Below are 23,806 nucleotides of genomic sequence, written 5' to 3'. Positions count from 1 at the left end.
CCTCTCCCCCTCCCTCCTCCCCAAAATAAAAAAAAAGGGAATGTGAGAAATGGGTTCATTATAGTCTGTCTAATCGGCCACTAACCCATAAAAATGCATTTAAGAAAGCCTTGACAGACTTCCGGTGAGACGATAGTTTGCGTTCTAATATTTTCTTTTTCGGTGGGGCCAGTCATCAAGGCGTGCCAACACGGAAGCAAGTGACAGCTTGAGCTTGTGCGCTCCGTAGGGGGAACATAGGCAAAGCAAATGTTCGATGGTAGAACGCTCGATAAAATTATTGAACGGGGTATGCGGATTATATGAAGAACCACATGAGATTATGAATTTTCGTATAACGCAAATGTTATAAAGTGGGAGACCATATGTGCAGCTTTTTAAGAGTCTTACAAGAGCGTGATTTTATGCATGAAAATGACAGACTTTGGATTATTTAATCTAATGTATACGCAACAAATAATATAGTGACCAAAGTATATTTACCGTAGCGTCGAGCCAATAACTAATAATGCGAACTTCATCAACGTCTAACATGGCGTCCTCTTAGACATTTAGTTAAGCTGCAAACTCGAAGTTTTATTTGCCCTTTTAATGATGCACGTTGTGGTAGTATGATCACTACTTTTTTTTTCCTTTAATGTGTAAGGCGACGTACGGCTGAATCATCTAAACCATGCAGGAGTGCACTTCAACCATGCAGGCGAAAACAGGAGGGGAGAAGAATGTGCTATGATTAGATTTAAGGCTGCGAGGGCTTAAGGTAATTACAAAGTATCGCCAATAAGCCAAAGAGCCATTATTGTCGAGACTGTCCGACTTTGCGAACAGCATTTTTTTGCACTGTGTATCAATAACCAAAGGCAGCGTACTGCCCTGACGACCATGCAATAAATCCCGGCACCCTGCACAATGTGCAACATGGTGGCCTAGAATTTATCCGAACAGGTGCGGGGCCAGAATTATTAACTAGAGGAGTGTGTGCGTTTAGAGAAGCCACGGCAAGTGGATTATTCTCGTGAGGGGGCAGACATGTGGAAACTTAATTATGCGTTCTGTTCTGACTGTGGAGGGAGGCATGCGAAAGTATGGGGGGGAGGCAGACGACTTCTCGTGCCCCTCCCTGATAGCGTTGTTGTTGCCGTTTGCTGAAACAAAACTATTCTAATAAACATAGACAGGGTGTAGATCTTCAAATAGCCAACTCTGGCCGTAAATGCCTAAATCGTCTTTTTTTTTTTTCAGCGTGAGTCTTATAATCACGAGAACTACGAAATGTGGGATCCGGGCTAGTTTTGCAAAGCAATGCCCGTCAATCATCAGATCGTCAACTGAACGAGAGAACACTAGCACCGCATTGCCTCCTCTGCGCCCGCCTGGCGGGCAAAGTCCTGCCTGGCATGCATACTCCTCCCGTTCGACGATCGAGAGCCGCCCTCGAACGGGAGAGCATGCCTCCGATTTCGCGCGTGCCAGCCAGTTTCTACGACAACGCAAACAATAACTATAGCAGTAACCTTTAGGCTTCGTTGCTTCGGGGTAACTCAATACCCGCGGCCGCATGGCTGACAGCGGGGGCCTCATAAACAAGCGCGCCTCCACGCGGGGCCCGGCGCGCCGTCGCCACTGCGTGCCGCGCCTTTCGTCGCTCCAGGATCGCCTCGCCGGCGCCGCGGTGGTAACCGAATGGGCCGCACAAAGCCTCACCGATCTGTAGCCGCTAAGAGCGACGAGGCCTGCTTGCTGCTCTCCACTGCCTGCGCGTTACCTCCACACACGGTGGTGTCCCCACTGTTCCGACACTGCTGCCGTGCAACGAACGGCCTGGAACGGAACGTGGGCATACCTTTCTTCTCGCACTTGCACCAGGTGCACGCAGGGTTTCGACTGTCGTACTGAAGGTTGCCGTTGGTTGGACTTCGAAGGGTGCCAGAATTCAAGCCAGCAGTATCCAAAGTGGTATATGAACAGAGTATTTACTACTGATGAAGAAGTCAAACCATTGTGAATTTGTAAAACGAGATGTTTAAAACTAGCCGGAAAAATAGCCATGGTGCCAACTGGAAAATTTCGCCCCCAAATGGGTCGAAAATTAGCCATCCACAGCATCTCTGGTCGTACCCGTCATCACCCATGATCATAGATGTATGTGCATGACAAAGCCGACTGTTGAGAGGTTTCGATTTTGTAACACTAAATAGGCGGAACGTTTTATCCACTAAAATAACCGCTAACTACCGGTACATTTTCATCTCTGGGAGCAGATGCATGCTAGTCTCCATGGATGACTGGCGATCATTTCCGTAAGTTTGCAAGTCTCCCAACATTCAAAGTAAAAATAAAGGCACCACTGACATATCATCACGTATTTAAATGTCATAAGGAATCTCTATCAACAATTACTTCTGAATGGCACATGCATGAGATGGAAGAAAATTTTGCTCTTAAAATGGTTCTAGAAAGGCCTAAAGAACCAAGACATATGGAAGTATAAGCCTTGTCTTCCTGTGATACAGGTAACATTCACGATCCTGAATCAGTGCTTCAGTTATTTTAGGTTAATAAGCTGTTCCTGTGTTTTAATGTGTACTACCTTTGTTTGTGCTAACTGAAGCGTGTCCTTTGGTTCCAACACTTGTGTAGTGTTGAAATAGGAAGTTAAAACAGACCGCGCAGGTTCCTGCCGGATTTCTTTGGACGAAACTATTAAGAAATAATTCAAAAACACGTATGTATTCTATGGGGAAAGTGAATCCCACAATACTAACACGAAGGAAAAAAGGAGCAGAAGAGAAAGGAGAGACGGGGAAGAGGACCAGTCTAGAAGGATAGGTATGCTACCCTACGCTGGGGAAATGTATGAGGGGGTTTCAAAGATGTGGAAAAAGAAGAGGGAGGAGGAACCACCCACACACAAGGTCGAACGCATCATATAGTCTCGATAACACCATTAGTCTAACCATTGGTGCAAGTCTGATGTCTTCAAGAATTTGAGCACTGCCTTCGACGCCTTCACACGCGAAGACCTCCCAGGACGACATTCCGGCATGGTTTCTGCCGTCATCTGTCTGTTATCTGTGTGAGTTAAAGTGACTGCGAGTGGATATCTCAGCGCATTCTAGCGAGGCAGCAGTCGCAGGAGATGTGCTGTAATGTTTCTTAGCTACCACAGTTGTCACAAAAATGCCATAAAAAGGCTTGTCGGCCGTTGATTCGAAAGGTGAATGACTTCATGAAAACCACTCTTAGCCATAAACGGCAAAACATAGTTGCACGATTTTTGCGTAGTCCAGTGGATGTCAGAAGACGCAAAGTGTTCGGGCAGTGGTGCTGTTGGTTTCGCAGTCTACTGGCTGAATTCGAAGTGGAGAAGGTGATTTTTTGTATTCTCTGCAGCCTGTCGCTTTGAAGAACTGATCGAGCAGCAATACCATTGTGTTCATTGCCTATCACGCCACAGACTTCGCTGCCACTCATGTGTCACGTCGTGTCCTTTATCCAACAAAATATGATGGAGATATCTAACCTCGGAGACGAACTGCTCGTATGGTCCGTGCCATAAGGCTGATAGTAAAAGTGACAGAGCTGCCTTTGAATAACTGATGATTGACCATCGTTGAGGGTTTTCGCGGTCGCCTACCCGAAATGCAGCGCAACGGCGGCTAGTTCTGCAGCCGCCGTTGCCGTTGGTTGTTCTGTCTTGAAACTGGCAGTTATAGCTTTCACTGAGCAGATCACTGCTCTGGATGAACACTGGAGAGCAGTTGATTTGTCAGTTGATTGATGATTGATTGATATGTGGGGTTTAACGTCCCAAAACCACCATATGATTATGAGAGACGCCGTAGTGGAGAGCTCCGGAAATTTCGACCACCTGGGGTTCTTTAACGTGCACCCAAATCTGAGCACACGGGCCTACAACATTTCCGCCTCCATCGGAAATGCAGCCGCTGCAGCCGGGATTTGATCCCGTGACCTGCGGGTCAGCAGCCAAATACCTTAGCCACTAGACCACCGCGGCGGGGTTTGATTCGTCAGTATAAACATGTACGTGATCGGCGTATTCTCGTGCAAAATAATCAGAGATAGCAGTTGCAGCATGGTGATAATAGCTGAAATTTTTTTCTGATTCCCGGTATGGTGAATAATAATAATAATAATAATAATAATAATAATAATAATAATAATAATAATAATAATAATAATAATAATATGTGGGGTTTTACGTCCCAAAACCACTATATAATTATTAGAGACGCCGTAATGGAGGACTCCGAAAATTCGGACGATCTTTAACGAGCACTGACATCGCACAGCACACGACCCTCTACCGTTTCTTCTCAATCGAAGTGCGACCGCCGCGGCCGGGATCGAACCCGTGACCTTCGGGTCAGCAGCCGAGCACCCTAACCACAGTGTTCCACCGAAGCGGACTCCCGGTTCGGCGAGGTGCACTTCATTTCGAATGAAGCATCATGTCACTGGTTCACTGGTTTAGACGGGGGGCTGACGCCTAATGGAAAGCGGGCAGCGTAGTTTGAGATCGTTGCACAATACAACTCCGGTGGTCTTTCTGAAGAGAGTGTTGTAAGGTGGTGGCAATTAGCCTGCGAAAAAGGTCTGATATGAACTCTCAGGGCTTCCACACAATTTTCGTTTGCATAGGTTGGTCCCGTGTAATGTAAATAGTTTCTTCAGTCCGCGCGCATTTTGGCAAACTAAAGCAAACTCCGAGAACACGAACTTGTGCAGCCTGCAGAGTGTGAATATTTGTCTTGCAAGTATTATTCAGTACCGCAGAATATATATAAAAAAACGAGAGACATCGACCTCTACAGTCCTAGCATTGCGTCTACTGACATGCCCCAGGTTTTTCTACTCAAACTTGAACGACGGAGATATTGCTGTCAGCCGCTGTTCCATGTAAGACACGTGCTAGCTTCAAAGACGGCACGTGTCTACGTGCTGTCTTTGAAGATAATCCCAGAGAACGAAAGATAGAGAATTGAATGATATAGCTCCAGATTTCAGCTCAACACTTTATATTCCTGGAGCAGAGTAAAACTTTTGAAACTCGATTTAACAAAGTCATGACGATGCTGAATTCATTCCGTCAAATCACAAAGTTCGCAAAACTGGGAAAGGCGATTTTTCGGTTCCTAAAAGGGTGAACATTCTAACGTAGCGACACCCAAACTCTACCGCAGCATTGTACTTGCCCCTAACCCACGCCTGCATGCGTATGTGAAATGTCCGCGATGGGCGGTCCGTACATGGGAGCTTCCATGTCCGGGAGATACAGAGTTTCAGATCACGTAGAAGATCACGTCAAGCTATAGAAGGTTGCCGTTTAGCACAGTCAGAGAGAACGAGCTCAGAGATTGTGCGGGAAGCCCAACAAGCAAGTCACGAAGCAAAGATCAGTGCCAGGTTTCGTATAAACCATGGAATAAAGAAAGTGATGACTGTATTTTAGGGGTGAAGCTCCTTAAGCCGGGGATCGTGCGTCCCCGATGTAGTAGTAGTAGTAGTAGTAGTAGTAGTAGTAGTAGTAGTAGTAGTAGTAGTAGTAGTAGTAGTAGTAGTAGGTAGCCATCTCTTGTTTAGTCCTTGGAATATTCGCTGGATAGCGGTACTTGTACATGATGAATATATAATGAAAAGATGCGATATGGCGGTAGAGTTCTCAGATGAACGGACGGAAGGACGTACGGACGGACAGACGTACGGGCGGACGGACGGATGGATGAATGGATGGATGGATGGATGGATGGATGGATGGATGGATGGATGGATGGATGGATGGATGGATGGATGGATGGATGGATGGATGGACGGATGGATGGATGGACGGATGGATGGACCAAGAGAGGGAAGCATGGACGCGTAGACGGACGCACGCACAGACGGACGGATGGACGACACATGCATGGCGCATGGACGCACGGACGGACGCACAAACGGGTGGAAGCAAAAACAACCGGACGGGCGCTTCGCCCCACTCATAATCATTGACTCCGTGGATATGCTGTGATTTTTTTTTTTCTGAGCGATCACAGGGAGAATAAATCAGCGTTGCCACCAGCAGTATCTGGTCGGTATATGGTCAGCTGTCAGTAGCCAGCAATACCTGACTACTGACAGTTCAGTCCATTGTTTCGAGCTTGGGCGTGGCGTGCTGCCTCGTGGAAATAGAGCCATGTGTCATGGCAAGGGATGTTACAAAAGGCGAAACCTCGTTAAATCGTGTTTGGAGCCAAGTTTCGTTAAATACGACTTGATGACAACATTGAACTCTGTGGGCATGTGCCGGGAAAAAGAAATTTCTTCATTCTATCGGGAACTTTGCAACATCGGGTTTGGTTAGATTTAGTTTCAACTGTAAAATGGTATACACAGAAACAAGCTGACATACGTTCACACACGCGCGTGCACGCTAACGTTAAGGCCATAGGACCTCGCCATGAACCTTGATTTGATACGTGGGGTTTAACGTCCCAAAACCACCATATATAATTATGAGAGGCGTTGTAGTGGAGGGTTCCGGAAATTCCGACCACCTGAGGTTCCTTAATGTGCACCTGAACCTGAGCACATGGGCCTACAACATAGCAACAGCTATTTAACAGTGCGCAAGCGCTGGTGGCCCCTTTCAGCCTTGTAGAAATTGAAGAAAGGTAACGGCTGATCTATAATAGAATTTGCTTCCTTAGAAAACGTAAGTGATAATAGTAAACAACTTATTTCAGCAGTTGAAATCTCCCCATTTTAGGAATCACTCAGTCGCCAAAAATGTTGAAATTGTTGAATTTGTTGAAAGGTAATCGGTTGCTTCTTTCGATCCTCCCAACCTTAATTAGCGTTGAGCAAATGGAGTAAACCAAATTAGCCTGCTTGGCTTTTTCACTGCATCCACAGCAGTCTTTTACACCTTTTTTTATCCTAACTAACTTGTGTTTTTCTTTTTGAAAATTTCTGAGTCATCTTCTCTCGTTTGTTTTTTAATACATTAACAGTGGCACATAAAGCTCCTTCGCTGAGTGCTGTGGAGGGAAGGTCGGTGTCGACACTTACAAACACTTTGCGCAAAACATTGTGGCAACACTGAAGCAACGCTGATGTCTTTGTCCTCTACAAAGCGCAGAGCTTTGCATTTGTAAAGGCTCGCCGAAGGCACCAACCGGGCCTATGAAAAGTAAATCCTAAAAACGTACCCAAGCGTCCAATATCCATGACGTGTTTTTGTGTGTGAGTGCAGCAATTTCAAGGACTAGAGTCATTCGGGATTCGGAGATGATGAACCGAGACTCAGCTCTCCAGTCTGTAACGTCCTTGGTCTGTAACGTCTCCAGTATGTAAAAAACTGTCTACAATGCAGCTATCTTTCAGTGGCTGTATAGCTGAAGTGCGGTCACTTGGAGTGTCAGAGTGGTATAAATATAGTTCCCACAAGAGGAATATATACAACGATGGTGGATGATACGGGCTAATACAGCGCCCAATGTAAAAAAAAGTCACAGCTTTGTTGCAAAAGGCGAAGCAATGAACGCGATATCAACAAATTGGGAGGCCACGCGCAAAATGGCAAGCAGATCGAAACGTGCCCCGCGTTTCTCACACACAAATGAGCACGAAACGTACTCACAGGTACAGATGAACGCGAATAAGCGTCTCAGTTGGTACTTCGCTGTGTCTGAAAAGCGCGCCCTTTTCGCAAACGAAGGCTATGCAACGATTGCAGTGACCTTTGTGTTCCACGTAACTACAACAGAATCGTTCCAGCGCAAACCCCACGCCAGCCAAGACATATGATCCTCACCACCGGGAGATGAGGGCGCGTGAGAGATGATCCACTCCCCTCTCCGCGGGCCAAAGTACGCGTCAGAGATGAGAGCCGCCGCGCGCTCATTAAGCCATCTTGCTAATAATGCTGCAAACACGATAGTTCCCCCCCCCCCCGAGATGCCCGCCAACAGTGGTAAGTGGTAAATATAACCAGCTTGCCGTTTGAACGTAGGAGGAGGTACCCCTCTGTGGCTCAGTGGTTAACGTCTCGCATTCACGACGTGGACGTCCCACGTTCGATTCCGCGCGCCGGAGTCTCTTTTCTGGATTTTTTGCTTTCTTGCGTTTACATATATATAGATACGTATACATATACCGTGCATGATATCGACGCCGACGCCGGCAGCAAAATCCAAGCGAGTGTGCCCATATAATTGTTACTGCAATGAATGGCAATGTGCCCTGTAGCTGCACGCTTTCTGCAATCCTACGCGTATCGGACGCTTCGGTGTAAGAAACTATCTGCCCATAAGTAGAGCAAGCATATCAGAACAATTTAATGGTTATGGGAATTAATTTTTCAGGCCAAGGATACAAACTTTAAACAGAGTCATGATTACTATACCACTCTCGTGAACTTCATAAAGCACTGTGTGTAAAGTTTTGACACAGTCTTTTGTGGTATTGTGCACCAAATTATAGACAAAATAGTGTGAAATCCAGTAGTATACATATAGATACAAACTCAATGACCTCAGAGCCTATATATATAAGATGCCGTGTGAGTAACATTGTCGAACGCTTTCTTGAAGTCAATGAATACTGTAACCGTATAGTGTATCATGCCGCTTTTCTGCGATGGCCGTAATAAGCAAGGGTACTACGGTTATCAATTCTGATGTAGCCCTTTCCGGAAGCCGCCATTTACGGATCCACGAAGATAATCCGCGGATTCATTTAGTGGCCCCATTTACAGAAAAAACATCACAAGCGCAGAGTTATGAAACTAGCGTTTAAAACATACATTTAAAACTCTATCTAACAAAATCGAGTTTTACAAAGTTGTCGATCTAACCAATAAATTTTGATTCCCTAGCAAACACTGACAGGGTACAGGTTAACGAACGAGTGACCGCCAAGCCTGATTTCACGAAGCTTTTCCCTAAAATACCTGAGAAAAAAAGCCGTGGTTTCCTCCAAACTCTGCAGGCACGAGTTTTTCTTTGAGCTTGCGCTGAAACAATAACGCATTAAACGTCTGCACTCCCTACTCAGAGCCCTATAGCCTTAGTTTAACGAGGCAGCACGCCGCGCCCATGCGTGGAGCAATGGACTCGGCAGTCGGGGACGCTCTTCGGGCGGCGCAGGTTGGTTTTGTGATTTCATGATCCCTATGCCCTCTTTTCAACTTTCTGGCTCGGCCTGCTGGAACATTCACTTCATTCATTTTCCGCGTCTCCGCATATCGTTCACCCGCCATTGCTTCACGTAACACTTTTTCTGGACATCATCTGGACATGGTGCCCCTATCGATGTGTCCGCTCGACATTGGAGGCTCCAGGTATAAGGGCCGCCCTCGCGGACCTTCCACGTGCGAAGAAGTGGCAAGAACAAGCTTTTGGTTGTTATTACGTCACAATTTTTAGATTTCGAATAGACCGAAAATTTCTTTCTTGATTCTAAGAATTTCCCGATTTAACGAAATAATTTGAGCGTCCTAATTAAACGCGCTCTATTCAAATCAACATATGATTTTGGCTGGCAGTCAGACAAACCAAAACTATACCTTTAAGGGCTCCACATATCTAGAATATGCATTTATCAAAAAAAAACAAAAAAGAAAGAAAACCAAGAGTGGTCACGTTATTCAGTTTTCGCCTTTCCGCGCACAACCCTGTGGCAGGAAGCTGAAAATCCTTTCATGCGGCCGACATCTATGGCGCAGGCGCGGCGCAGACAAAACGCAATAGATGGCGCCTATCTTTCCGCATTCGATCGTCTGTGACTGCAGGGCACAGCGGAAGCCCGTTGTTGGCGCGTTTTGTCCGCTCGAACACTGAGAATAGCTGGCCGATGCCCTTACGCGACCGGCCCTTGCCGAGGCAGCCCATGACAGTAATGGCGGCCAAGGGAGAAGCTGCTGTGGCCGCCTGACAGGCCTCGCCGAGGAACAGGAAGAGGCGGCCGGGTGTCTCCAGCTAAGACAATACGGCTGCCTGTGTGTGGGCTCGACCCGCTACGAGGCGACGTGTTTTTCTTTCACCGGATCAAGGACAGAACGCACGCGGGCGCAAACACGCACAAAGTCGAGTGGCGCACCGAGAAGTTCCCAGACAGCCTGGTTGGGTCAGGGCCCCATGCGCACTTGCAGGGTCGAAGACGTGACTGTCGCAACTTCCGCCGCCCGCCGAGGTCGCAACACGGAGTCATGGCGCCGTAAATTTCTCCCTAATCACCTGGAAGCGCATGCAGTTTCCGTCTGGGTGGCGATAGACCGTTAGTCCGTCTTCGCCCACTTCGGTAGAGGGATGAATGCTACCCGACCAGGCCCATGAAGCCCCTTACATAGAAAGCTCTTCTTTCTGCTTTTACGATTTCCTACCTCTCAGCGCTCGTGTAGGCATGGGAACACACATGAGCAAGTCCCGTGAAAAGTTCCTTCGGTATGAATGCAAGAGGACAGTTTTGCGAAACATCAACTATGACCCCGGTGATGGGCTTGATCTTCTTAATTCACAAATAAGTGAAGGTGGTTAAGATGTGGCTCAGAGCATGCAATAACCGCTGCTTCGGATCACACTGTTTCGTCAAAGCGGGTTTTCCTTTTGTAAACTTAGGCGAGCGCATCTCCTTATGGCAGTTTCGTTCTCTGCGCTACACGGACACCACAAGCACTCCTAGTTATTGTGATAAAGGCTCAATTTCATAAACGTATGGCACTCTAAATAGCATGACTTTACGAGCGTCAATACCACTGACTGACCTTAAATTAAAGAGAAAGACTTTTTTTCATAACAGCGTAAATGTAGGGCTAAAAAGACCCGGACAAGACAGGGTACACCACAAGCCCTTGGCTGCGAAGGGAGCACGGTTGAATGTGCCAGACAAAGAAGGCCACTACGTGGTCCTGGAAGAGTCAGTGTTCACAGAGAAAGCGTGGGCAGTGGTGGCGAAGAACTTAAAACAAGCTGAGATGACACCGAAAAATGCCAAAAAACGAGTGCTTGACCTGTGCAGAAAGCACAATTTGGAAAGTTTGGCAGCAGCTCTAAAACGGTGAACGCAGCTGACGTTGACGTTATTTTTCTCAGCAAAAATGCACAAGTTGAGGGTTCCTTTCACTTTATCATTTCTGAGCGGGCCACATGGCAACTGGCAGTGTCAGATTTTTTTCAGAAACATCAGCATGCTTTGACCATTCATGGTCCGTTTTCCATATGCAACTCCGGGGAAGTTGTTTCATTTTTGTCTATACCGTAGAGCTCTCCGCGTGTACGGCTATAAGTGGGGATGTAGAAGACCTTTTCTACTCCCTTCCACGTGACTTATTGATGCAACGCGTGAAGTATACGCATTGGTGAAGATAACGATGAAGTAGAATTCAGGAATGCCTGTAGTGCCAAGGTGGAGGCCTTTTTGGAATTGTTAAGCTTCTACATATGTAACACCATAGTGGCCTTTAAGGATAATGTTTTTGCGCAAAAGTCCGGGGTATGCATAGGGTCAAGCGTTGCCCCAGTGCTTAGTAACATATTTTTGAACAAGGTTGACAAGGACTTGGAGTAGATTTGCAGGACATAATCATTAGAGTATTTCGGTATGTCGAAGATTTTTTTTGTTTATTTATCATAGTACCCACAGCGCCCAAGGGCATTACAGTGTATGTGGGGGGGGGGGAGAATACAGAATTTCAACACTGAATACAGATACTCACACATCTACAACACAATAATAACTCAATTCATTGTCAACTATACATAACGACACGTGGGAGTAGACAATACAAAGCAGCTTCACAGCACCGTCTCGTCCCTACACATCCTCGCGAGTACAATACTCTAGACCCTGAAGTAATCTTGAAAATACTTCATGTGAAGTAACCTCTGCTACTTCAGAAGGCAACCTATTTCACCGCGCTATCGTCCTGGGAAAAAATGACATTTTAAATGCGTCAGTGCGACAGCTTATTTCCCTTAATCTTATTGGCATGATCTAGTCACTGTGAAACGTTTTTATGAGAAATGTTGAAATCGAGTCATTTGTGGATGAGGTGTTACAAGATTTTCTCACTGAGGTGGTGGTCTGAACTTCACATGTGAAATGCCAGTGTACAACACCTTAAAATTTCTCCATTTATCCCTACATTCTTCGTCACAGCGCGTCTGCTGGATGTACGCACCCAGGTCGACTAAACCGCTCTTGAGCTACCGTTCTTTCCACTCTAAGCTGGTATAGAACGGCATTGTTTTGTTGTGTCTTAAGTCCGCTGTAAATAGATCTTGCACGTATGTTCGCTCTGCGCAGCTTTCAAGAGCAGGTGGATCGTCTAAAAAACGTAGTCTTCCCTGTCTCGGTAATACGTACCACCTGCCTGCGCCATGTCAAACAGATAAAAGGTATCCATGCACGCAGTCAGGACATGGTTCATAATGATAAAAGAGCTGTTACTCCATACATGCACGCACTCTCACATCGGCTTAAGAAAACCGCCCAGCGGCTTGGCTTGACGGTCGTTTTTTCTGCTAATAACAAGCTAGGCAAACTATGTGCAATGGTCGGCAACAAGCTTGATAACGTCGGGACACGCGGTTGCCCCATTAACCACAATGTTAGATTCGTGTCGTGTAGGGCCGACGTCGCCTATTGCATCCATCTGTCGTGTGGTCTTTTCTACGTGGGCCAGGCAGGTCGACGTTTAAACATACGTATCAGAGAGCATCAGTCTTCTTTGCAGCGGAGACCCCTAACGCACCAGGCACTGCGCTGAGTGCCAGTGTGAAGCGCAGTTCTCCGCCACAGAGATCTTGTTTAGACACCACGATCGCATGACGCGAGAACTTGTCGAGGCCTACCACATTAACGCGAGGGCTCCCATGTGCGTTAGCAATCCTTTTTTGGCCTTATCGGACAAGGAAGTCCCACTACTCATGGAAAGGGGGTAGGCCGGTGGGGAAGGGTACAGGAGGTGTGTTCTTGGTTTGCCTTTTGTTTTATTTATTGCCTTTTGTTTCGCCCACGATGCTCATGCGCGGAATTTTATTGAGCACCAAGTGTAAGTGTTATATATTTTTGGTTCAAGCATTAAAGCTTTCAGTTGTGAGCAAGCGCTTGTGGTGTACCCTTTCTTGCCGTGTCTTTTTCGCGCTACATTTACGCTGTTGCAGATCAGTACCAACTCGCTCGCCTCTCCGTTTTGCGTTACTTTTTCCAAGAATATGCAAGGCACCTTTCCAGAATTGACAAAATGGTGCGCAATAGGAGCTCACGAAGCAAACCCCAGAGTCAGTGTTGTATTACCCGCGTCGTAATTTTGCAAGCCCTCACTACTGAAAACACCTGCGGTGAGGACACACAGCGTAGTGCGTTCAATTATCTCAAAGCTTAATAACTCCGCACGCCATACCTCTCTCTCTCTCTCTCTCTCCGATCCCCCCACCCCCTCTCTCTATCAGTATAACACCTATAGATATATATCACCCATATATACGATTGAATAGTATATATGCCAAAAATTTTTTGAATGAGAATCGAGCACCAAGGTCATAGATATTGTGGCAACGCAGAAATGATCACGTCACTTGCAAGTGAGGGGAAAAAGTCTATAAGGTAAAACAGCCAAGGTTAGAGTACTTATTGCAGGTAGTGATATCAAAGGTAATATTTAGAGACGGCAAGAGAAGCACAAGAGCGAGAGAGAAGAACAGAAGGGAAAGGAAAGGCGGGGATGTTAACCATCTAGAACGACCAGTATGCTACCCTGCACTGGGAACAGGGATGAGACAGTTCGAAAGATGGAGAAAGGGAGAGAGAGGAGAGCACGTATACACAGATTTAGTGAAATACTATGGGATTAGGCGTATTGGTACAACATGAATAAGAATGTAATCAGCAAAAACGACAACAGGGGTCGTAACAGAGTATACACAGAGCGTCGAACCTCAAGCAGTTTATTTGGAAAGCCTTCATTGTGTGTACAGTTTCACACTGCATGTCACAACAGCGAAGCACGGAACAAAATGATATCTCAAGAAGTTCATTACGTGAACAAACCTAAGCATGTCTTTTGATTATCGTTGAGTGCGACAAAGCGAATGCTGACACAAACATTTTGTAACCCTTTCTGTATACCAAGTTTTTTGGCCAAGCAATATACAAAAACACCACATTTTTATTTATCTATTTGATTCTACGTGTCGTGAAACAACTAAAAAAAGTAGTTAATCCCTCTGTCATAGGAATCGGTATAACGCGAAAGTGAAACTTGTTTTTACAGAAGTATGCAGTTGAATGTTTACTGTACACTGATTTAAGAGAGCTTTCACAATGTCTCTTGGTGTTTGACAGCCCCGCCATGGTGGTCTAGTGGCTAAGGTACTCGACTGCTAACCTGAAGGTTGCGGGATCAAATCCCGGCTGCGGCAGCTGCATTTCCGATGGAGGCGGAATTGTTGTAGGCCCGTGTGCTCAGATTTGGGTGCGCGTTAAAGAACCCCAGGTGGTCGAAATTTCCGGTGCCCTTCACTACGGCGTCTCTCATAATCATGTGGTGGTTTCGGGACGTTAAACCCCACAAATCAATCTCCATACAGACGACTAATGTCCATGATGAATGATTTAACAAACCCTTGTGGTCATAGATGCTTGTGCTATCTGTAGTAATTACCGCTGAGAGCGGAATTGGTGAAAGCGAATGTGACAGTAAGGAGGAGAACGCCGAACTTTGGCTAGGTCGCCTACTCGCGGCATGTTATGTTGACCGCCACTGCCCGACTAGAGAGAAACGCAGCGCACATCGTATCTACGCTGCAGCCAGCCGTGTTTTTTCGCGCTGCGAGCGTAAGTGGAGAAAGCGTAGTTACAGTAATGTGACACAGAGCTATTTTTTGTATTGATGAATGCTGTGAGTGAGGGCGACGCTATAGGGATAATGTCGCCACCTGGCGTTATGTTCACAGAATCGACAAAATTGCCCTTCTATTGAAAACGCGCTAAATAGGACGGACGCATAGAAACGACGCGTTGAAGGACTTATAGTGGATATGGCGGTCATGATGGACTACATCACCTTACCATGAGCACTAGAAAACCAGTGTTACATATAACACCCGCGTTTGTAAGGCTCCCAGTGTATGTGAGAATCGTGCCCGGCATCTATTATCGCTGGCCGAAAGTTCGTCAGTTTGTTGACGGAACGTATTTTCTTTGATTTTTGATCGTGCACTTTTTTTACATTATTTCTGTGATGAAAATATGTCACTGAAGTCTTGGTAAACCCTGGCATAAAAGACTTTTGTGTTAAATGAACATTTTAAAGCAGCCTTTCTAAGCACCGAGTGTGTTAGTTTTGACGCACTCGGTTAGTTTTGGTTCTATCGACGCGTTAGTTTTGGTTTCTCCGGCGCCGCGGTTGACTGGAAATTTAATCTGGAAATCTGGAGCACCGCAGCAACTAGAGATCTGGAAATTTGACGGTGGATCTCTGGAAGCATGCGTGATATTTTGATTTTTTTTAAAACTAGGCTCGCCAAAATTTGTCACGTACAACAACTTCGCATATAAGCAACCACCCTAAAATTGATGATAAAAAGTTCATTCAAATATTTTTGTCAGCTAATCATTCCGGAATGATCTAATTAGTGGTGAAATCTTTTCCCCTTGACCTAAAAATTGGCGGCGAAGACTACAAGTGCCTACCTACTATTGTTTTTTTTAAAAGAAAAAATCTGTATAGACTTAAAAATACCCTGTACATTGAAGCGGTCCTTCTAGCAGAGGCAGTACCGCATTCAATGGAGTTCTATACAGCAATCGATTGTTGTCACCAAAACACCTCTTTCATTCAAGGTGTATTTGTCTACGTATTTCGTTCAAAATGTGATTGAGTATGGATCCTGGAATAAAGACTCAGACGTCACAGTGTAGCCTTAAAGGAGAAAATTGACTAAGAGCAAACAACCTTCCTTATATCTTTTCTGCATTTCTTTCAAATCAGGCCAAAAAGTACGGAAAACACCCACTTGTTTACGAATATTTATGCATTGTGCGACGAGCTGCCTGCATAGATATTCAAGCCCAAGTATATTTTACAGAGTTAAAGCGACTATCTCCATTCTATACTTCCAAAGACGATCGAGACGAATTCCCTTTAAAAATGTTCCATGCTTCTTGCGTTGTTTCCATTCATTAAGACGTTATTCTAGTTTACCATATACATATATAACCGTGTGGTAAGACGCTAGCATTACTTAAAATACTCGGTGTTTGAAAATTATGTCAAGTGCTCGTTTCATATGGCGTAAGCATTGGGAAAGAAATAAATGTTTACACAAAACTCCGGTCGCTTCACAAAGAGCCGCTTGTCGGGCATCAAATAGGCGACGCAGCTCGGAAGGTTCGAGTCACTCCCGTTTCTTGCGTGCACTATATATTCGCATGCACTGATGTCCAATACAGGCGTCCGTTCGCAAAGCGCTGGATGCGTGCAGCTCCGTCTTTCGAGAAATCTTCCTCGCGGTTGCACGAAAGCTGCGACCACCGCAAATATTATGAAAAGTAACTCAGCAGAAAAATAAAGTTTACCTCCGTTTTGTTTGGGAAGCGACCACTGCGAAGGGCGGTGCTGCGCGGATATATTGTTTGACTCAAGAACGGCACAAGAGCGCCGTTATATCACTCTTCTGTTGGTTTGTTGATACACGTGACTTGTCGCGTAAACTCACACGAAAAGGTCACGCAAAGGCCATATGTAAATATACACAGATATATACTAGCGCGCATGGGGCGATGTTGAGGCGCAGGGGCCCAACACGGCGGCAACTTTTGTGCTAATTGCTTCCATAGAGGTGGCCCAAACTTAATGAGGATACGCATAAAAACATATGTCGCTTTAGTTGGACTGATCTGCCCGGCCTTTGTAGGAGTAAATATTCACTCGCGCAACGGTAAACACAGTTGTCCTTGAGAGCTCCACATGCAAAGACAAGTTGTTCTACCAAGCCCAACTTTAGCACCAGCAAGTTTTCCGATCATCAACAGGCTTGAGTTGGATCTACCAACGTAGCTCTTATCAACAGCCAGTCAGCTCTATTTGTCAATAACAAGGCATTTGTAGAACGAAAACAAGAATTGCACGCTATATTAAAGGGATCCTGAAACGTTTTTTTTTAAGTATAGTCAACTACTCAATAGCTTATACCGCAATAAAAAAATATTACCATTAAGAGGTCTGTACGCTTTAAATATACCTGTAAGCCCACATGCATGTTACCTCAATAATATCTGGAGTTTTACGTTCTAAAAACATGGCATGGTTATGAGGAACACCGTAGAAAAGGCTTTTGAAATGTTAACCATCTGCTGTTCTTAACGTGCTCTGACGTCACACACTACGCGGGCTTCGAACATTTTCGCCTCCATCGAAAATGCGACCACCGCGGTCGGGATACGATCCCGCGACCAGAAGTTGAGCACCAATAACCACTGGACCACCGTGGCAGGTGAAGTACAATTTTAAGGCGTTGCCTCAAATCCCGTAATTCGTACGAGTAATTAGTTCGGAGCCGACCACTGTCCGGCACACGTCTCTTAAAGCCCTTTAGTTGTTTGTGCCCGTTAATTTTTTTTTCTTTATTCGTGCCGAATCTTTTTTACGCTGAATCATGTCAGCTACTTCGTGTAAAGCAACTGTAACATAACCGACATATCATCACTTCTGGCAAGAACGATATTGCAACCTATCTTTAGAAGGTGAATAGCATTTTCTTGGTTAGCGTGATGGATTCTGGGAGGGCGAACGAACAGCTTTCCGGTGTGATGTCAAACACACGCGCGTGCGATCCGACGTCAGCGCATGGCACATACACACCATAAGAACATGGATAACCACAAATAGAAAAATGCTGTAACCACTGTGCCTCAGGCGCATGTCTCATCATGCGGAAAAGAGTCCCTCGTGCAAGCATGCGCGCTTAGACCGTTTGTACGTTTTTACAGCGCTGAAGGAGTAGTGCCGAGACATCGTTATGCCAATAAATAATTGGCCAATTTCTTCTGCAGTTCTCGAGCATTTTTTAAAGCGAAGCTTTAAAAGGCATGTGTCTGTCCATGTATGTATGTATGTATGTATGTATGTATGTATGTATGTATGTATGTATGTATGTATGTATGTATGTATGTATGTATGTATGTATGTATGTATGTATGTATGTATGTATTGATTGATTTGTGGGGTTTAACGCCCCAAAACCACCATATGATTATGAGAGACGCCGTAGTGGAGGGCTCCGGAAATTTTGACCACCTGGGAAGCATGTATGTGTGTGCGTGTGTATGTGCGTGCGTGTGCGTGTGCGTGTGCGTGCGCGTGCGCGTGCTTGTATGTATGTATGTATGTATGTATGTATGTATGTATGTATGTATGTATGTATGTATGTATGTATGTACGTATGTACGTATGTACGTACATACATACATACATACATACATACATACATACATACATACATACATACATACATACATACATACATACATACATACATACATACATACATACATACATACATACATACATACATACATACATACATACATACATACATACATACATACATACATACATACATACATACATACACACACACACACACACATACATACACACACACACATACATGCTTCCCAGGTGGTCAAAATTTCCGGAGCCCTCCACTACGGCGTCTCTCATAATCATATGGTGGTTTTGGGGCGTTAAACCCCACAAATCAATACATACATACATACATACATACATACATACATACATACATACATACATACATACATACATACATACATACATACATACATACATACATACATACATACATACATACGTATGTATGTATTGCGTGACAGCCTTAGTTCCATCTTTGCCAACTGCCCACTACTTCGTCCTTGCGAACATCCCATCACTGATTCACCCCATCACCGACCGTAAAGCAAATACTGTTGAGAAGTAGCCAATATGAAATGCAAGATCGTCGTGTACTTGTATCCAGGTGCGCGTTAAAGAACCAAAGATTCTCCATCTGTGTCCATCGCTTGTTTGTACGTGACCGCCTATTGTTCCACCTTTGCAAACTGCCCACTACTTCGTCCTTGCAAACATGCCACTACGCCCCATCACCGATTCACCACTTCCCCGACAATAAATCCGTTACAATGAAGGGGGAACGGAAGCAACTTATATATATCACTTACGAATAATAATATTTCTTGTACAGATATATACAGTGTTTGTCACGTCTTTGATGATGTAGTGGGCGATATTCGCGGATGGTTCACGGTTTATATAGCGATAAAACCCTCCAGCGCTTCTCCCCCCTCATAAACATTGACTCTGTGTATATTCTGTGATTTTTTAATTAACATTGATCGATTGAGTAAGTGCTCACAGTGTTTGTTTCTCTGACGCAGGAATGCGATTCTCACACAGCAGTGGCAGTCCATGCGAACGCAAGGTCTTCTCCACGGCTCCTTTCCCGACTGCGCCTCTCTCGGGCTTGGGCAGCCTGAGTCCCGGTGCACCTACAACCGCGTTGTCCCAGCCACTCTACTACGAGTCCAAGTACACCCTCTGAGACGGCCACAGCGGCATCCGCCACCTATAGACCCACGGCCTGAAATTGTGGTGTGTAGTACGCGCGAGACCCCATCCGCACTTCGGACGCTTGTATCGGACGCTTCTTCTTCTTCTCGTGCTATATACGCCGTAAACGCGCGTATCGTCAGCTCTGAAATCACAATTTTGTCATTAAGCAACCATTCTCAATGGGCAAGCTCGTCTGGAATCAAAGGTGTGTGCAGCACGAACATGCCTCACGGACGAACCAATGCATGGAAAACACCGCTTTGACATCCACTTTATTTCGAAGTGTGCACTCTATATATGAGCAGCCGACATTAACAACAAAACAGGAAAAAGCAAAAGGGAGATAAGAGATACACTGCCTAACAGACACAAGCTTCGCTGCCTAGCAGTCGTGAACTACACCTTTCTTTTGGAACGCAGAGAAATGGGGTTAATGAGGTAATCTTTATTTCAGTTTTGAGAAAGCACTTCACATATAGGAAAAGAGGTAATTAAGCTTATTTTATTAGTTCTTGCACAAAAATTAAGCATACATACTTGTGCAATCATGCCATAGCTATCATACGAGAGTGCCATGCAACATCATAACTTGACTTCCCATGAGACCTGCCGTAGCAAATATTTTAATCTGCTTTAAGATGGTCCATACTTGAAAAAACTTTTTGTGCAGTGCATATAATTTGTTCATGCCATCTTTAGACTGGACGCCTAAAACTAAAGCATGAAATCATCAGTACTGCAACTTCCCCATGAAGTTGGCTCTTTAAATACTGAAGTTATGTTCCAGCATTGTGTACTGTACGATAAACGCTATGTCATCCTGGTCACAGGCCAGCTACGATTGTACTTCGAATACTCTATCGTTCATCCCCTATTCGTGACATACTTCTTGCTTGGCACAAATAACAAAGTGACTTTTTTTCGAATGCTCTTACAATACTATAGTAATCCCTAGACAACAACCTAAACGAGAGCCAGTGGCACATCTCTGCAAGTTACAGTTCCATTCATTTATTAGATGTACAGCATCTCTTTGACTCGCGTGTGCAGCGCCGTACCATTCTTCCAGCAACCGCGTCAACACCCGTTTCAACCGGGTCAACACCGTGCGCACCGCTACTGCTTCGCATCCCATCAGAGTTCCGTTAGGAGGGATGGTTCATATTTTTTTTTAATATAAAAGTTGAGCTTCCGGACTGTTCATTGAAATTGTTAGAGCTGTCCGGAAGACCAACCTCTCTTTAGTTCTGTCCGAAATTAAACTTTAATGACACATATTTCTGCGCATATTTGGCGATCAAGCTGCTGAAACAGACTGTTCTATTACACGCAGTCTAAACACTCTAAATTTGGTTATCGTAATATTATGCTATAGTCAGTACATGAAGGCAATTGAAACCCGAAGTTGGTCGAATGCAGGCATTGAGATCGCGCTGAATTGATTGTGATGATAATAAACATGAAAAGATTACTAGGCGGTGTAAAGGCGCTTAACGCCCTGCGTGCATTGTCAAAAAGCCAACTCGCAAAAAAAGAAAATATTTCCCCTTAGCTTTTTTTTGTGTTTAAGATATGTTTTAAACAAGATATATTGAAACTTTAAAACACTTTAACTACAAAATCTACATAGAAACTTTACTAATGAAATTAAGTCGGCCAAAACTTAAGATCCTAAAAGAACTTGAACTACATACAGTTGAATAGTGACTAAGTTTTCATTCTGCCGTAGATTAGAAGCATAATGCTAAGAGTGAAACAAGTATTCTGATGCACGCTATAGTCCTGTCATATGTAACACACTGCGTTTACTCGCGCAATTCAGACGGGCAAAATTAATAAGCAAGAAGTTTTCTCAGTATGAGAAAATTATCACTGCTTCATCACGACACATCTAGAGTGGGTGGCTAAGACTAACACTACCAAAACACGGGTGGCTAGGTATCATCAAAGAGTTAATATACTCAAGGCTCTCTCTGTACACTTCCCAGAAAATGAGAAGCTAGAAGGTGTGTAGGCTTAACCAAATGCCTTTTTAAATACTTGTTCCATTGACAGTTGCCATGTCTGACTGTAACCGCAGAGCCAGAAACGTCAGCCTATAAGGCCGGAGGCTTCAAGACTGAGAGTAACCGAAAGATCATTATCAAATATGTCACTGGCAGTTTTGATTCAGTGCTTTTTTGTTAATTCAACTTCAACGCTATATCTCTCTCTCTTTCTCACTTTTAAACACACACACACACACACACACACACACGCACACGCACACACACACAGTCAATCAAGTGCACGTGCGCCCGCTCACACACACTTGATTTCTTAAGTTGCGAGTGACTGGGAAATTGAACACAGCTAGCGCTCACCCCGACTGTTATATTCAAAACAAAATACGCAATAGCAACTATAAGAGCATAATTATTATTAATTTCTCGTAAAAATGTTCCTCACACACAAAAAGCAATAGGTAAAATTAATTTTTCGTCACTGTTAAGAGTACATGTCTTAAAAGCTAGGCATCAGCATATAATCAAGGCGGAGATGGTATATTTGTTTTGTTTTTGTTTTTTTTTGTTTTTGTCCTACCAGTTCTGTCATTTCACACTGTGATTGCACAAAAGTGGATGCATAAAAGCCTTCAAAATATCTAGGTGTTGGCGTGTTTAGGTTAAAGTGAACAAACAGCAAATGAGCTCACTGTTTATATTTGTTGCCAAGAGCTAACTGCTTCTCCGCGCGCGCATGTGTTTAGTTCGAAATGTGTTAGGCTGTTTTTGAAAAAAGCTTCAGGCAGCCAGAAGTCATTTGTGTATATTTCGAGTAATAGCGTACACTTGACCACCCTCAGTTGCAGTCAAGTGACTCTATGAAGTTAGTATCCTGCAATGGCTGTTTATTTAAGAAACCACTAATCGTGTGTTCTTAGATCTGTAAGCTCCGGTGAATGTTTAGTGTTTTATCTATTTTTGACATTCTTTTTTTATCACTTTTTATAGTATCTTTAAAAGAGTGGCATATGTTTACGTGTGCCGCAAATATTTCTAGTGGCGTCCTGTAGTATGTGCTATGGAACTAGCAGCGTGAAAGAAGCAATAAAAGCTGTATTGTACTGTTCGCGTATTCAAACCAACTTCTTCAGCGTGCTTCCGTTAGTATTTATGCGATCGGATAGCTATGAAAGCAGATATGATTTATTATTCCATATATAGACTGTGTTTTCATTTGTACTTCTTCCCCCATGAACGTTACAAAAGCAAATATGTGAATGTGACTACGAGCAGCATGAAATCATGTCAATTTGTATTTCTCAAGTCCTTGAGTCTAAGCGAAGACTGGGTGAATCATGTTGCATAATAGGAAGATTCGCATACATTTTTGCTTTTCTTTATTTTTTAGAGTACCACCTAAAGAATGGGCTACAATAAAGTGATCAGAAATCTCGGCCCACGTTTCTTTATTGCGCGCAAGCAGGCAGCCCCAGACGTCTCACTAACTGAATATTTGTACTATATATAAGAACATAAGCACCAACCCATGAATGCCAGCAAAGCTGACACTTCTTGTGAAACAAAATAAAAAGCACACACGTTGAGCGCACCTTAGAACCCCCCTCCTTCATTTTTAATTATAGGGTCCCCCACTACACCGAGTTCAAAGATGACGGAGTGGTTTCATCCTCGCCTCGATACGCCTTCTATAGGCAATATCTCCTCCTTGCCACTTATTTTTTTTTAAAGCACGAGTACAATATGTCAGCACGAAGGGTTGAGCCTATGAAGATTTCGCGCTTGTCGGCTACACGCTGTTATCTCGGTTTGCGAAGTCGGAGACACAAATGAAGGAAACACAAATCCCGTCAGGTGATCACGCCAGAACGGATGGGCGGCTTGCGTGGTAAAGCAGCGCTGGAGGCAATTCGCCTCTGATGTTTCGAAAGTATGTGCCCCAATCGAAAGTATGTGCCCTATAGACGTCCCGGGAATCACTCGTCTTGCATCACCAAGTGCGCCAGAAAGACGCTTTTTTTGTATTTTCAGAGGATTGAGAGGGGCCATTTAAGGCTGATTAACTACCCGGAAATGACGTTTTCATGCGGCGCTGTCTTGCAGTGCCAACAATATATAGTATGCATGCACATGATCCGACGAATTAAGATCAGACTACGCTGGTACAACA

At 44.6% G+C, this 23,806-nt stretch overlaps 1 protein-coding gene across 1 annotated transcript in view; it reads left to right on the top strand.

Annotated features, from left to right (window-relative positions):
- Positions 1-23,073, top strand: part of LOC119175458 (uncharacterized) — a 55,987-nt gene extending 32,914 nt beyond the window's left edge. Inside the window, exon 2 of the mRNA XM_037426404.2 lies at positions 19,459-23,073. Coding sequence (XP_037282301.2) covers positions 19,459-19,622 — 164 coding nt within the window. The 3' untranslated portion in view covers positions 19,623-23,073. The remainder of the gene's footprint in view (positions 1-19,458) is intronic.
- The last annotated feature ends 733 nt before the right edge of the window (positions 23,074-23,806 follow it).

The sequence above is a fragment of the Rhipicephalus microplus genome, chromosome X, assembly GCF_043290135.1.
Source record: "Rhipicephalus microplus isolate Deutch F79 chromosome X, USDA_Rmic, whole genome shotgun sequence".
In the NCBI taxonomy this organism is placed as follows: domain Eukaryota; kingdom Metazoa; phylum Arthropoda; class Arachnida; order Ixodida; family Ixodidae; genus Rhipicephalus; species Rhipicephalus microplus.
The sequence above is the reverse complement of the archived record's forward strand: the minus strand, read 5'-3'. Positions and strand labels throughout refer to the sequence as shown.